Source organism: Papaver somniferum, chromosome 7 (assembly GCF_003573695.1).
Source record: "Papaver somniferum cultivar HN1 chromosome 7, ASM357369v1, whole genome shotgun sequence".
In the NCBI taxonomy this organism is placed as follows: domain Eukaryota; kingdom Viridiplantae; phylum Streptophyta; class Magnoliopsida; order Ranunculales; family Papaveraceae; genus Papaver; species Papaver somniferum.
This window is the reverse complement of record NC_039364.1, coordinates 38,461,022-38,477,769: the sequence shown is the minus strand read 5'-3', so window position 1 is coordinate 38,477,769 and position 16,748 is coordinate 38,461,022. Positions and strand designations below refer to the sequence as shown.

The following is a 16,748-nucleotide window of genomic DNA, read 5'->3' as shown; positions in this document are numbered from 1 at the left end:
CTCGTGTCCTTTTCAAACACAAAAAAAAGCAGCACCCACCATTTTCTCTCTCCTCTCCGCTCTCAAATTGCTTTTCGACAGAAAAGAGAGAGAAAGAAAACACAGCAGGAACGATAAATACAGTTTCCTCAAACCCTAATTCTTTCCACAGATCTATCATGGCTGCCCCTAAGCAACGTGAAACCTCTGTTTACATCGCTAAGCTCGCTGAACAAGCTGAACGTTACGATGGTATAATTTTTTTTTATTTTTACTCTTTTTTTTTTTCTCTCATTTTTGTTTTTAGATCTCGAATGAGGGTTTGAATGATCTTGACTTTTTTCTTGTTTTTAACTTTTGATTTTTGTGTAGAAATGGTGGAATCGATGAAGAATGTTGCAAAGTTAGATGTTGAATTAACTGTTGAAGAACGAAATCTGTTATCAGTTGGGTACAAGAATGTGATCGGAGCAAGAAGAGCTTCATGGAGGATCTTATCATCTATTGAACAGAAAGAAGAAGGAAAAGGAAATGAACTGAATGTCAAAAGGATCAAGGAATACAGACAGAAAGTTGAATCGGAATTAACTAAAATATGTGATGATATCATGGCTGTTATTGATGAACATCTCATTCCTTCATCTGCTGCTGGTGAATCCACTGTTTTTTACTATAAGATGTAAGATTAAGAAAGAGTAGGGGAAACGGATCTTGTTTTATTTTCTTGATTTTTGGTGTTTCTTTTTTTTTCAGCATTTTTTTTAATGTTGGAGATTTTTATTGCTTGTGCAGGAAAGGAGATTATTATCGTTATTTGGCTGAGTTTAAGAGTGGTAATGATAGGAAGGAAGCTGCTGATCAATCATTGAAAGCGTACGAGGTATTATTATTGTTGGGTTATATGGTGTTAATTGTTGTGTTAATTTTATCATTGGCGAGGGGCTAATGCAGCATAATTTGTTCTCGTAGATAGTAGTTCATTAATATGTGAATTGGGTTTGTGTCTTTGTATTTATTGACAATTAAGTTAATCGGTACCTGTATTGTCTTTTGCGTACCTATTGGATTTATTCGCTTGCATTGACAATTTGACACTTATATTGTTAACATGTTGATATATGATTTGATTGGGTGTGCAAGATGTTGGCAAGTTGTGCACCCATTAGCTGACCAGCGAAGTTTTTAAATGTCCATAGGCCATATTGGTTTTAAGTTTTAACTTTATTCTGAAGGTACCGTTAAAAGAGTATTTTAAACCATCAGAGTTAATTATGGTTGTGTTGAAACTGCTTATATTTTTGATCTTGTGTAATTCTTTTTGGGGCTGGATGGGCTTGGACATTAAAAGTTTTTATCTGGTCTTGAAAATATCGTCTAATGTTCTCTGTGAGCTTTCTCTGCCCCCGGTTGAAAGGAAAGAATCATGGTTCTTTTTTTTCTCTATAGGTTGGATAATTGATGTTTGATTTATTTTGTCACATTTAGGTAGTAGATTGCGAACATTTACTGAAATGTGTTTCCAAGTTGGTTATTAAGTAATACAGTTGTCCTGAAAAGAGATTCCAGGGTGAATAGTCATCTACAACTTTTTTTGGTAGATAGTTTCCTCATATACTAGCATTTTTGAGTCATGAGATTGAAATTTCTTGGATCTGTCGAATACGCTAATATATGTCAGACAATCTTAAATACAGTACTAACCTTATTTTTATGTGTCTATAGCTGGCCTCCACTGCTGCAGAGGCTGATTTGTCTCCTACACATCCAATCCGCCTGGGTTTGGCACTGAACTTCTCAGTTTTCTACTATGAGATTATGAACTCACCTGAAAGGTATTTTGTATAAACTAATTGGACTTGGACAGTAGGATTTTCATGATCCATGATCTTTTAGTACAGCCAGATGGAGTGTACATATGATTCTGATGGTAATGTTATTTCAGAGCCTGCCACCTTGCAAAGCAAGCCTTTGATGAAGCTATTTCTGAGCTTGATACCCTGAGCGAAGAATCATACAAAGATAGCACCTTGATTATGCAACTTTTAAGGGACAACCTCACCTTGTGGACTTCTGACATCCCAGAGGATGGAGGTAACCCGTTCAATATTTTTGGATTATAGCTCATACATTCATCTCTTCTCTGTGTGTTATGGGTTTGTGGAATTCCTGCCTGTTAGACTCCAAAGTTGGAGCATATATGTTTCTCTTGAGTCATTTTCTGTTAGGGTCCTGGTCAATGACTTATAGTATACTTCCTTGTTGTTTCTAATTGCTCAGAAAATCTTTATCGGTGTAGGCAGGCTAGCATTTGAGTTGTAGTAACTAGTAAACAGATTAGTACGATCAAATAGCTAGGGTAATCAAACTTTTTAAGTTTATAGGAGTATTTATCAATTATATGAAAATCTGCCCATGATGTTTTGAAGTTAAAGCTCCCGTCATCCTTAATTAGGGTTAACTGATTCCACTGGTTAAAAATGATGATTTTGTCATGTGTTCGGAATTTAAAATATAGATTGTTGTTCTATACCCCCCATTTGTGCATTACGCTTACTCAAAATATAATAATAATATCACCATGTCCAATGCCATTTCACCCTCCTGGCCAGCTGTAATTTGCGGTTCATTATTTAAACCGATTTATTTCACTTTCTTCTTCTTCTTCTTTTTCTTCCTTTTCCTAAACTTGCTGAGCTGGTATCATCCTTTGTGCAATGTAGGTTAATGTTTAAATGATTGCTTATTCAAGCTTTATAATCCTTTCCTTTGTGTTTTGAATGTTATTTGCTATTTGCTTCTGTCCCAGCAGAAGATGTCAAGATGGACACCTCTTCTAAAGCTGGTGGAGGTGAAGACGCAGAGGTGAGGCCAGCTAGTGTCCAAATTTGTTCATTTCTGTTTTTAGACATCAAAAACTTGTGCTGAATATAAATCTCATTTTTTTTCGCAGTGAAACAAAAGAAGCACTAGCTAGTTCCTGCTTCCAGGATTCTTAATATTTGCTTAAAGCTGTATTTTGGGAAGTAATTTTTGCACATGATTTGGCAACAGAAAAGGCTTGGATTACGGTGGAGCTAGTATTATAATTGTAAACCAGATTTTTCTACATAGAACAGAAAATCCCGATGTTTCTTATTATGGTTTTCATTAAATGCATGTGTTGTATGAGTTTCTTCTTCTTTTTTAGTCTCTGCTTCTGTAACTCTTATGAGTTGGATCTTCTGCATCTCTTTAGTTCTTAATAAAGTGGATGTTTGTAACTCTATTTGCTCATAATCACAAGTTCTATTTCTTTAGAGCTTCCCCCGACTCTTCCACTGAGTTTTTATCTTGTGTGCATACCATTAGTTTATCCAATGCATAGATTGTTCATCCGTGAGCACGAACATACATATAATATAACGCTCTGTCTAAATCCAAAAAAAGTTTTTACCCTCATTTCTTTCTCTTGTAAAAACCACTAGAAAAACACGTGTCGTAACACACGAGACGGAATAACGGGTAGCTAGCTCAGCTGGTCATCCTCGTTCCTCAAAGGCTTGATGTGCTCCAGGTTGTCCCAAGTTCGAGTCCCTGATGGCGCAATATTGCAGAGTTTGGTCATCCCCGTTCCTCAAAGGCTTGATGCGCTCCAGGTTGTCCCAAGTTCGAGTCCCCGATGGCGCAATATTGCAGAGTTTAACATGGAAGGTAGAGTTAGCTTGCGCCCCTTGCGACATAATCAACTCCCGTATTCGCTTCGGCTCCCTTGGCTGGTTTCTCATGAGGCTCGCTGGTAGGCTAGCAAGGCAACCTGTTTGACTAATGTAGTAGTACGTTATTGTTAGGGGTCCAACTAGTTACTTGTAACAATATTCTTTATTCAATAATTATTCACAATTACAATTTAAAAATTATAATGTTTTAATAATTACTGTCAACTATGGTGAGACTTATTTTGATCCATGTGAACTTGTAGCAATGAGAATCTTAGATATTTGTCGTCCAAATAACAATTTATGATAAAAAAAAGTGCTTGGTAAATTATTTTATTTTGTTTTAGAAAAATAATTCTTTAGTCGATCCCCAAAGATTGTAGCATTTGACACTGATTTGTGTTATATTCATACCATTATACTGAATCTTCATCGGATGAGCAATAAATGTAGTTATTTCCTCTCATTAATCTATTCCCCCATTCGGCGAAGCCTCAAATCCATTCTCTTCACGAATCATCGATAGTTCGCGTACATGTGATGCATGAAGTATGGATTTAACTTCATATTCCTCCTCAAAGGAACATCGATATTATCTCGTCGACATTGTCGTCTCAATTCCTCACAATATTCTCCGTCAACCTCGATAATTTCGCTATCTCTTTATCAGTTTTAGACTTAGACCTCCCCAATGGGTGTCCACGTCCGAATTCTGGCAGGGGAACCATTCGTTTCGGCTCATCTCAGTTAACGGATTCCAAGTGTTTGTATTCTTCATTATTCATTGCATAGTCAGGTCTGTATGGTTGTCGTCGTCGTTGTTTCTTATTTCATTTTTTCCTAACTTCCTTCCCTCAACATAGACATTTGGTTTGTTTGAGTTTCCGAGCTTCCACTGTGATCCATTGATTTTTCCTGAGTTGTATAAACCTTAATTATGAATTGCATGTCCTAAATTTAGCCTTAATTATGATGCCCTTGTTTGTGACGTTTCTTGGCGTAGAAAGTTCAGAAAAGGTTAACAGCCAAAGTGATATGCCTAATGATTTTTTGTTACAACCATCAAATCTATTAAATCTCTAAATCAGAATTAGATGGATAGGAAGGTTTAGGTGACAATTGTCGATCATGTTGTTACGGGAGAAAGGGTAGTCATGATTAAAAGGATAAAAAAATAAAATTGGTGGATGCAAAGGAAAAATAAAACCGCCCAAGAAGTCGGGGAGGTTTGCGAAAAGTTTGAAGTTTCGTTTTTAGCAAACTAGATTATTGTCCCATTTGCAGGCTGCAAACAATGCAAGCTTGCGAGATTTTTTTGTCCTAGCTAGGTCAAATATAAGCTTTAAAATAGGATTATTTTTTCGCCAAAATTAAAGTCAGACCTATGATTTAAGTGTAAATTTTTGGTGACACATTTTTGGATAGATCTGAATTATATGTATTTGTTTTAATTTTCCGATTGTTCCCAACACATAATGAGTCTAATGAAAATTATCTTGTGTATTTTTAAGAAGACGATCTAAAGTTATTTGTTCTTTGCAGGTTGGCGAAGGACAATTAATTTATTCTAAGGAAGAAATATGGGTTTTACATGTTGTAACCGCAAATGTTCTAATGTTATTTGTGTTTTGCAGGTTAATGAAGGTTGGCTAATTCGATTTTAAAAAGATATGAGTCGAAGAATTTTCTTTATTTTTCTTTTTAAATACTAAAATATGAGTGTAAAAATATGAATTTTACATGGTTGTAACATTTAAGTTTTCACTTTATTTTTTTGTTGGCACTTTAAATTTTTAAATTGGTGGGGAACTAATTAATTATGAGGGCTATCAATGCATATATCCACAATGGAAGGAGGTTACAAATCTTACATCCATCGGATGTCAATGGTTGGTATAAGACTGTGATGATCAGATGTAATATTTGTCTCTAAAAATGTTATCTGACCGTCCAAGGCTCAAAACCCTTTTGTTTTATTCATTTTTTGTCCTTTTCAACCCTGAACCAATATAAAATAGTTTTGGTAAAAACCATCGGACTGTATAAAAATGTTCACGTTTTGTTTCTTTAACCCTGAACCAAGAGGACGTACAAACGGAAAAAAGAGATCTTATTAATATGACTCGGCAGTCGGTTGTTACATGACCGATCGGTTGTGTTACATGAATTTTATTTTATTTTGATCAGTAAAGAATTTGGTGTTAACGAGTTTCGAACTCAGGTTACTGGTTGAAAACGCGGGGGTACCAAAATACACCACCACTTTTTTCTTAGGTAATCTGTATGGACAAACTCAATACAACTCCGAGAGATAAACTCAATCAAGGAATAATACCTAGAGTTATATCTCACTTTCTTGCGATTAGAACGTTTACAGAAACAAGTCCGTGAACCTAATCACAAAGAGATTACTTGGACTGTACCAAAGACCAACGTCCAAGAATCAATCAAGTCGGATTAGGTCGGATGTCTCTACTATGATTGATCAACGTACAATCTGTGATATTTCAATTATAAGATAAACAATATAATGCGGAAAAAGAAATAACACAGACACCAGAAGTTTTGTTAACGAGAAAACCGCAAATGCAGAAAAAACCCGGTACCTAGTCCAGATTGTACACCAAACTGTATTAAGCCACTACAGACACTAGCACGCTACAAATTAACTTCAGACTGGAATGTAGTTGATCCCTAAATGGTATCCCACCGATTAAGGTACAGTCGCGTTCCTTACGCCTCTTGAATCCCAACAGGACTCCGCGTAATTTATTCCCTTAGATGACCTCACACCAACTAAGAGTTTCTTCAACTTAATTGAAGACTTTAAACCAAATCCGCCTCCCACAGATTAAGCCTATATAATTGATTTCCTGATTACGATCGAAACGTGTGATCAAAATCAAACGTAAGATCAAGGTGATGGAAATCAATAGCAATTCGACAAAGTCTAGCTATCCTCAAAATCTGGACTTATGCAACCCGAAGTGCAGCCTAGATTATTACTCACGTCACAAGTATAAAACTTGTGGAATCAACAAAGTCTGAGACGAAGAAAACTTTGATGATCACTATCTATCTTGATCGTTGGAGCAAGCTCTACAAACAGTCAAGATTAGGATACTCGAGTAGATAGCTGGACCTTGCTTCCTTTAGGTTTAAGCTAAGATAGCTTTGGAACCAAGCAAACAATATTCACCGTCAGATAAAACTTTGAATCTAATTTACTTAAGCAAGATATACACTCTGGTTAGGTAAGACCGTAACAGAACCGTGTACAAAGACTATGCTCAATATGGTTAGCCGAAACTAGCCGGTTTGAACTTAAAAGCTTAATCTTCATTTTCATGAACACATAAGACATTAATTCTGAGTCACAAACGTGTGATCAAATAAGTCTATTGTTTATATAGAATTAATCAAATGCTAATTATCTCGAAGAAATAATTTAAACACACTTGAAATATAATCGACATGATTAGTAGATGTACGAGTACAAATACATAGTAGTTCGTGAGTCGGTTCAGTCACAATATGCATACCGGTTTGGAAACTTATTACCAAAACTTAGTTCCGGAGTTCACAAAACTTTTTAGGTTTGCGTACCAGTTTGCAAATTTTCCACCAAACCAAAGTTCCAGAGTTCAAAGAACTTTTCAAGTTTGCTTACCGGTTTGGAAACTCAAAGACTGTTGTCGGTTCCGGAGTTCACATAATTAAATAAGTTTGTGTACCGGTTTGGAAACGCTACCGATTTCAGGAACAAAGAACTGTTTTAGCTTGTGTACCAGTTTGGATACTCACCCCGGGTTCCATAACCACAATTCAAGAATGGTTTATATACAAGTATGCAAACCGATCCGGATCACGAATCAAACAGATTTCCCATGATGTGCATACGAATATGCGTATTATACCATCCATAAGTCGATATATATATATCTACTCCGTTACTTGTACGAATACATATAATATGGGTTCAGACGTATAACAGTTTTCCCAGTAAAACTGATACCACTGTCTTGTATCTGAATCAATAGTAGTTTTATATTTCTCTAAATCAATTCGAAACATTCCTGAATAACATCAATGACACGTATCACTGTCCCAGGATATTTCTGAATGATAAATTTGAATCACTATTTTGATTCCGAACAATAAATTGTTCTTAACAAATGTTCATTAAGCTTAGTATATTTCGAGAAATTATCAAGATAAACTTGACTCCAAATTCTTGCCTACGCATACTAGCCTAATTAGTTACGCGACATTGTCTCAAATGATAGAAATTGAGTATAACTTGAAAAATAGGTGGTTCAGCCTTTACTTACCTTTTGTTGATGAAGTTATCCAAAAGTTTCGATTGATTTTATCCTTCAAATGATATAACGCAATGATGATTGTTGTAATCCTTTGTTTCTGAACTACATTTCTATCCTAGTCCGAGACTTAACTAGTTGTAGACTAGAAATCAAGATATAGTTTTGACAACCAAATTCGACAACAAGCTTGAGATAGCAATACTTATGAGTTTGACCGAGCAATGCTCTAACACTGGGATTGTCACTGAAAAAGCGGGGGTCTAACAACCTCACCCAATATTTCGCTTAGCAATCTGTATGGACTAACTCCAATATACTTTTAAGAGAATCAACTAGACAGTCAGACTCAATCTCAATAAACAGTATATCAAAGAGTTATATCTCAATTTCTCGATTCAATACTTACTCAAGCAAATAGAAATCTGCGAGTCTAATTGAATACAAAAGAAATTAACTTGAACGGTACCAAAGACCAATGTTCAAGGATCAATCAACAACCAAAGGTTGAATTTACCAATTGATCGATTCAACACACAACCTGTGATATTTCAATTATATAACAAAATACAATGCGGAAAATAAATAACATAGACACCAGAAGTTTTGTTAATGAGGAAACCGCAATTGCTGAAAAACCCCGGGACCTAGTCCAGATTGAACACACATTGTATTAAACCGCTACAGACACTAGCCTACTAGAAACTAACTTCGGTCTGGACTGTAGTAGAACTCCAATTAATCTCACATTGATCCAACGTACAGTTGCGCTCCTTAAATATCTGATCCCAGCAGGATACTGCGCACTTGATTCCCTTAGCTGATCTCACCCACAACTAAGAGTTGCTACGACCCAAAGTCAAAGACTTTAATAAACAAATTTATACCACACAGAAAAGTCTACAAGAATAGATAAATCTGTCTCCCATAGAAATACCTACGAGTTTTGTTCCGTCTTTTGATAAATCAAGGTGAACAGGAACCAATTGATATATCAGACTTATATTTCCGAAGAACAGCCTAGAAATATCAATCACCTCACAATAATCTTAATCGACTAAAAAAACAAGATTTATTGTGGAATCACAAACGATGAGACGAAGATGTTTGTGACTACTTTTCTATCTTGCCTATTGGAGAAATTAATCTCAAGCTAATCTTACGATTGCACTCAATCACGATAGAAACATCAAGATCAGATCACGCAACTACAGAGAAAATATTTGGGTCTGGCTTCACAATCCCAATGAAGTCTTAAAGTCGTTAACCTACAGGGTCTCGGTAGAAACCTAAGGTTAAAGGAGAATCGACTCTAGATTATACAACTAGTATCACACAGGAGGTGTGGGGATTAGGTTTCCCAGTTGCAAGAGTTCTCCTTTATATAGTCTCCAAATCAGGGTTTGCAATTAAGTTACCTTGGTAACAAAGCATATTCAATATTCACCGTTAGATGAAAACCTGATTAGATTCAAGCTAATATCTTTCAACCATTAGATCGAACTTAGCTTGTTATACACAAATGAAATGTACGTTCATTTAGGTTTGTGTAACCGTACCTAAACGTGTACACCTAGTTGGTTCAACAGTAGTTAACCAATCGTTCATATGATCACTTTCATATCAACCTTATTCATCTTCACCATAACTAGTTCAAATGACTCAAAAGAACTAGCTATAGAGTTGTTCAATTGCTTAGATCTCATAGAAGTATACAAGACACAATCGAAGCAAAAACAATTTTGATTCAATCGAATCGATTCATGAACATTATAGCCACGGTTTGCAAATATGCATTCCTTAGTTTATATATGCCTTAGTTCACGAATAAACCGTTTTTAGAAAATAACCCACTCAAGTATGCATACCGGTACGCATAGTTAAGTACCCGGTTTGAGTTTGTTTTCAGTTCACAAACTCCAGCAGAAATTCACGGGATGTGAACTTCCGGAAGTACGCGGACTTAGCTTCCGTACATTATGAATCAGTAAAGTACGCATACTTTTGTTCAATGATTTTGGACTTACACAAGTATGAGTTCACATACAATGTTTATATCCATTCAAGGTTATATATTCTAAACTCTCATTTCAATCATTGAAAAATTCTTTGAGGATGTTAAATAGAGGTTATCCACAACTATTTTTCATCAAAGCGATTTTCAAGATATTGAAATAATCAACATGACTTTCGTCACTTGTAAAGATGAACTTGGCCAAAGCGAAAGCTTACCAACACATATTTCGAGAAATAGATAAGCGAGATGAACTCGGCTCGAAATAGAAAATGTGTATAATCGAAGTCTATGCAGCTATACGACTTTTGTCTCAAGATAGGAGATATAGTAGATAGACTTTTGAGTGATAGATAAGTTCAAGTCTCCACATACCTTTTAGTCGATGAAGTTCCACAAGTTCCTTGAGTAGTTCTTCGTCTTTGAACGATGAACGTCGTGGAGTCTAGAGCTCAACTACACTTTCTATCCTAGTCCGAGACTTAGCTATAAGTAGACTAAAAATCAAGACTTATAGTTTTTGCAACTAAACTTGACAAACAAGCTTGAGATAGCAACGCTTGCGAGTTCGACCGAGCAATGCTCTAACAATCTCCCCCTGTGTCAATTTTAGTGACAAAACTATCAATACATATGGAATACAAAATAGATAAACTTTGCAGCTTCTCTTCCACATGCATGATCTCCTTGGTTCTTCAACATTACTTGAAATCTTCGTCACTTCCAAGTACTCCAACGATTCCGAATATATTCAATATATCATCATCATTGTTGAAGATCCTTAGCCATAACAATGAGAAAACAAAATCTCTCAATCATTGTTACACAGTGTCATAGTATTATCACACAACATCAAAGTTCAATTGTATCACAACTTTGACAACAATACTATGGTGATATGTATCACTGCCCCATAGTCAATACTTCATCTCACATGAAAACCACCCCCATTACATAATGATCCGAAAACCATATGTATTTGTAGTGTGAACTACACATTAATACTCCCCCTTTTGTCAATAAAATTGGCAAAGGTACGAAAACTAGTGGGACCCTTTTTTCATAGAGACACTTCAAGGCCAAAAGAAAGCACATACAACTTTTTAGATGCAATCATATAGCCGAAACTAAATGCATTCACCAAGGAGTTTATAAAGATACAAGATAACCCCTATAATATTCCACAGCCGCACTCCCCACAAAGATTTGACAATTAAGCACAAGTTCAATTAAGAACTCCCCCCCCCCCCCCCCCCCCCCCATAAAATGTCATTCCCGAAAAAACAACAAGAGCGACCTTACTTTCATGAGAAAAGAAGGATTTCTTTGGACAACAACAAATCACATAAGAATATGAATTTGTATCCAAAATACTCAACTAAACTAACCACAAGAAAACCCATGATTAATTTAATCGGAAATGCTCAACATAAGAGAACTTACGGAGCCGCACAGTATATACATAAAAAATATGGATCAGGGAAGATCAATACTGCGGAATAAACAAATATTCATTATATCTTTCATCACTGTTTGCACAATGACATACAATAGACTTAATCTTTGTAAACAAAAGCTCATCCTTTCTTCCATCAATATTTGCATAATGACATAAAAGGATTAACCTTTGTTTGTCAAAAGTTCATTCAATCTTTTATCAATACTTGCATATCAACATATGAAGGACTTAACTTTTGACCACGTATGGGACAACCATAGTTCACGGACGAAAACACACATATTCCATAACAAGTTGCAATATATAAAATCATAAAGATTAATACTGCAAAATCATCTTCCAAATAAACTTTAGAATTTAAACAAATAAATCTAAAAAACATTGAAGATGAAAATGTTGGACATAGCTATGTGTAATCACAATAATGAATATTCCAAACTCTAGTTATTCTTCTTAAAAACACAAGAATAATTTCTCATAAGAAGTTTCCTAGACATTGAGACCTCTGAAAAATTCTTTGTCGTCCCCTAACTCCTTGTCATCAACAGCCATGGGCACATATGGTTCGTGAAGAAAGGAGTCAATTCAAACAAATCTTCTAGGCTGAAGATGTTGAACCAGGGCCTTCCGAATTTCAAGAGTTCTCATAACAAAAGCCTTTATTTGCTGAATATCCTTTCTTGTCTCCTTCAACTCTTCAAGAACATCAGAAAACTTCTGAGAATTTGAAGGAACAACTCTTCACATTCCTTCTTTTTCTTTTCAAAGTTGGAGGTATCGGAGATTTTTCTTTTTCCTTCATGATTGATGGCTTAACAATCATATTAACATCTTTTCCATCAGAAGACATGATGCTTGGAGTATCCATATGCGTACGGTTTTGTGAGAGGAAGTCACAAAATAAGCTCAACAAGCAGTCTTTGATTAAAAAGAGTTTCAGGGAATGAAAAAGATATGTAGGGTTACGAAACCTTTAACACACAGTTTCATGTACACACAACTCTCAACCCTATAAAATGCATAATTGTCTATTGTAACCCTCTTTTATTGATTAACCAGGGAAGTCCTTTCCAATATCAATTAGATATGAAAAGCGACATGAATTCCAGACTTTACAATCCTCTTAGAGCAAAAACAAACAAAAGAAAATAAAAAACAACTAAAGAATTTTCTTTTCTTGAAGCCCGAGGTGCGCAAAATCTTGTCTCTTTTAATCAGGCACATGATACAAGATGCACTAACCAACACAATTTAAGTTGTGCTGGGATGAACAATAATCTGTCCATTATATCCCTTTTGATCGGAATTCATAGAACCCTGTTTCTCATAGTTTTTAGACCATAACTTTCTTTCCAATGGTCTTGTCTTATCCTTGGAAACTAACTTCTTTGACGAAGATAAAATCTTACATACCTCTGCGGTCTTTTGAACAAGTTTAAGCTTGTTTGCTAATCGATTTTCTCTTCGTTGAAGTTTGTTGACATGTCTCAATTTGTGTTTGTACTTGTAACACTTTGATAGTTCATGACCCTTGAGTGAACAATATGAGCATGTCAACCTGGAATATGATTCAGGTATCCGAGATGTGCAAGCTGCTAGACACAAAGTATAACCTGAAAAATTAGACAAAAAGTTTCCAATGGAAAGGTCAATTTTTTCTTCCAGATTGGTTGAGTTTTCTTCTAAAAGAATATCAAGATTGATGTATGTATTGCTACAATTATCAAAATCAATATTTTCACAAAGAAGTGCAACACTTGACTTTTCGTCTTCATTAGAATCATAGTTTTTAGACATTTCATCAAGAGTTGCAGCAAGACCTTTGTTCCCAGTGTATTTATTTCGAATTGGATGATCATTTGCAAAATGACCAAAACCTTTACACTTAAAGCACTGAGGTATATCCTCGTTATCAGTTTCATCATTATCCTTGTTTTTAGGAGGAAGACGATTATGGGGTTTTACTGATGACCTGGATTTATCTCTGGAGAACTGTTTACTTCTCTTCAAAAGAAGATCCCTAAACTGTCTTGTGATCAACGAGACTGACTTGTCAAGATATTCATCTGATGAATCAGCCTCAGAAAGATCATCTTCAGAGATGTAAACATTTTTACTTTTATCAAGTAATTTAGTGTTCTTTTGTGCTTTGAAAGCAACATCCTTTCCAGATTTGGATGTATGCTCATGATCAAAGATCTTTAACTTCCCAACCAGAGTATTTCTGGGAAGAGTTGCGAGATTATTTCCTTCACCGATGACATGCTTCTTAGAGTCATATCTGGATGGCAGAGATCTGAGAATCTTCATCACAATGTCCTTTTCAGGAATAGTATTACCCAATGCAAACAATGCATTAACAATTTCAGACACTTTGTGATTAAACTCATCAAATGATTCTTCATCTTCCATACAAAGGTTTTCCCAATCAGAATTAGGTTTTGAAGACTAGCTTCCTTTTCATAAATATTCCCTTCAAATACGGGTTCTAAGATATCCCAGGCTTCTTTAGACTTTGTGCACGTAGTCATATGATGCTGAAGATCTGTGGTAGTTGCATGAATGATAACATTTAAGCCGTCAGAATTTTTCTTTGCAGCAAGGATTTTTCTGGACTATATCTACCAATATCCTTCGGTATAGATACATCGCCTTCTGTTTTAACCGGAGGATCATAGCCATTAACAACACGTACCCAGGTTTGAAAATCACGAGCTTGAAGAAAAGCACGCATAAAAAATTTCCACCATAAGTAGTTTGAGCCATCGAAGACAGGTGGTACGTTTATGGAGATAAAATTTCTGTCCATAGAGTCAGATCGCTTACAAACACAGACTTATGAGGTCTTTAAACGTGTTTGCCTGCTCTGATACCAATTGAAAAGGCGGGGGTCTGACAACCTCACCCAATATTTCTCTTAGCAATCTGTATGGACTAACTCCAATATACTTTTAAGAGAATCAACTAGACAGTCAGACTCAATCTTAATAAAAAAGTATATCAAAGAGTTATAGCTCAATTTCTCGATTCAATACTTACTCAAGCAAATAGAAATCTGCGAGTATAATTGAATACAAGAGAAATTAACTTGAAAGGTACCAAAGACCAATGTTCAAGGATCAATCAATTTCAATCAACAACCAAAGGTTGGATTTACCAATTGATTGATTAAACGCACAACCTGTGATATTTATTATATAACAAAATATAATGCAGAAAAGAAATAACATAGACACCAGAAGTTTTGTTAACGAGGAAACCACAAATGCAGAAAAACACTGGGACCTAGTCCAGATTGAACACACACTGTATTAAGTCGCTACATACACTAGCCTACTACATACTAACTTCAGTCTGGATTGTAGTTGAACCCCAATCAATCTCACACTGATCCAAGGTACAGTTGCGCTCATTACGTCTCTAATCCCACCAGGATACTACACACTTGATTCCCTTAGCTGGTCTCACCCACAACTAAGAGTTTCTACGACCCAAAGTCGAAGACTTTAATAAACAAATTTGTATCACACAGAAAAGTCTACATGAATAGATAAATCTATCTCCCACAGAAATACCTACGAGTTTTGTTCTGTCTTTTGATAAATCAAGGTGAACATGAACCAATTGATATATCGGACTTATATTCCCGAAGAACAACCTAGAAATATCAATCACCTCACAATAATCTTAATCGACTAGCGAAACAAGATATTGTGGAATCACAAACGATGAGACGAAGATGTTTGTGTCTACTTTTCTATCTTGCCTATCATAGAAATTAATCTCAAAGCAATCTTACAATTGCACTCAATCACGATAGAAACAACAAGATCAGAACATACAACTACAGAAAAAATAGTTGGGTCTAGCTTCACAATCCCAATGAAGTCTTCAAGTCGTTAACCTACAGGGTCTCGGTAGAAACCTAAGGTTAAAGGAGAATCGACTCTAGCTTATACAACTAGTATCACACTGGAGGTGTGGGGATTAGGTTTCCCAGTTGCTAGAGTTCTCCTTTATATAGTCTCCAAATCAGGGTGTGCAATCTAAGTTACCTTGGTAACAAAGCATTCAATATTCACCGTTAGATGAAAAACTGATTAGATTCAAGCTAATATCTTTCAACTGTTAGATCGAATTTAGCTTGTTATACACAAATTAAATGAACATTCATTTAGGTTTGTGTAACCTTACCTAAATGTGTACACCTAATCGGTTCAACAGTAGTTAACCAATGGTTCATATGAGCACTTTCATATCAACCTTATTCATCTTCACCATAACTAGTTCAAATGACTCAAAAGAACTAGTTAGGGAGTTGTTCAATTGCTTAGATCTCATAGAAGTATACAAGACACAATCGAAGCAAAAGAAATTTTGATTCACTCGAATCGATTCATGAACATTATAGCCACGGTTTGCAAATATGCATTCCTTAGTTTATATATGTCTTAGTTCACGAAAAAACCGTTTTTAGAAAATAACCCACTCAAGTATGCATACCGGTATGCATACTTAAGTACCCGGTTCGAGTTGTTTTCAGTTCACAAACTCCAGCAGAAATTCACGGGATGTGAACTTCCGGCAGTACGCGGACGGATACGCGGACTTAGCTTCCGGACATCCTGAATCAGTAAAGTATGCATACTTTAGTTCAAGGATTTTGGACTTACACAAGTATGAGTTCACATACAATGTTTATATCCACTCAAGGTTATATATTTTAAACTCTCATTTCAATCATTGAAACATTCTTAGAGGATGTTAAATAGAGGTTATTCACACATTATTTTTCATCAAAGCGATTTTCAAGATATTGAAATAATCAACATGACTTTCGTCACTTGTAAAGATGAACTTGGCCAAATCGAAAGCTTACCAACACATATTTCGAGAAATATATAAGCGATATGAACTCGGCTCGAAATAGCAAATGTGTATAATCGAAGTCTATATAGCTATACGATTTTTGTCTCAATATAAGAGATAAAGTAGATAGACTTTTGAGTGATAGATAAGTTCAAGTCTCCACATACCTTTTAGTCGATGAAGTTCCACCAGTTCCTTGAGTAGTTCTTCGTCTTTGAATGATAAACGTCGCGGAATCTAGCGCTCAACTACACTTTATATCCTAGTCCGAGACTTAGCTATAAGTAGACTAGAAATCAAGACTTATAGTTTTGGCAACTAAACTTGACAAAGAAGCTTGAGATAGAAACGCTTGCAAGTTCGACCGAGCAGTGCTTTAATAGTCACCCAATGAATTTACCTCTTCGACGTTA

General features: G+C 35.6%; 1 protein-coding gene across 2 annotated transcripts; it reads left to right on the top strand.

Moving 5' to 3' along the window:
* Nucleotides 1-3,277, top strand: LOC113297024 (14-3-3-like protein D). Of its 2 annotated transcripts, none has more exons than XM_026545415.1 (7): nucleotides 1-231; nucleotides 352-658; nucleotides 772-859; nucleotides 1,702-1,811; nucleotides 1,922-2,070; nucleotides 2,789-2,841; nucleotides 2,930-3,277. In XM_026545415.1, the coding sequence occupies exons 1-7, from the start codon at nucleotides 159-161 to the stop codon at nucleotides 2,930-2,932; spliced, it is 783 nt and encodes a 260-aa protein (XP_026401200.1). In that variant the 5' UTR covers nucleotides 1-158; the 3' UTR covers nucleotides 2,933-3,277. The 2 variants fall into 2 exon arrangements, with proteins under 2 accessions (XP_026401200.1, XP_026401199.1); XM_026545414.1 differs by having other exon boundaries at nucleotides 2,786-2,841.
* Nucleotides 3,278-16,748: the final 13,471 nt, after the last annotated feature.

Coding starts and splice junctions, on each gene's coding strand:
- LOC113297024 (XM_026545414.1), top strand. CDS start 159: ATGGCTGCCCCTAAGCAACGTGAAACCTCTGTTTACATCGCTAAGCTC. Junction 659..771: donor ACTGTTTTTTACTATAAGAT/GTAAGATTAAGA, acceptor TTGCTTGTGCAG/GAAAGGAGATTATTATCGTT. Junction 2,071..2,785: donor TGACATCCCAGAGGATGGAG/GTAACCCGTTCA, acceptor CTTCTGTCCCAG/CAGAAGATGTCAAGATGGAC.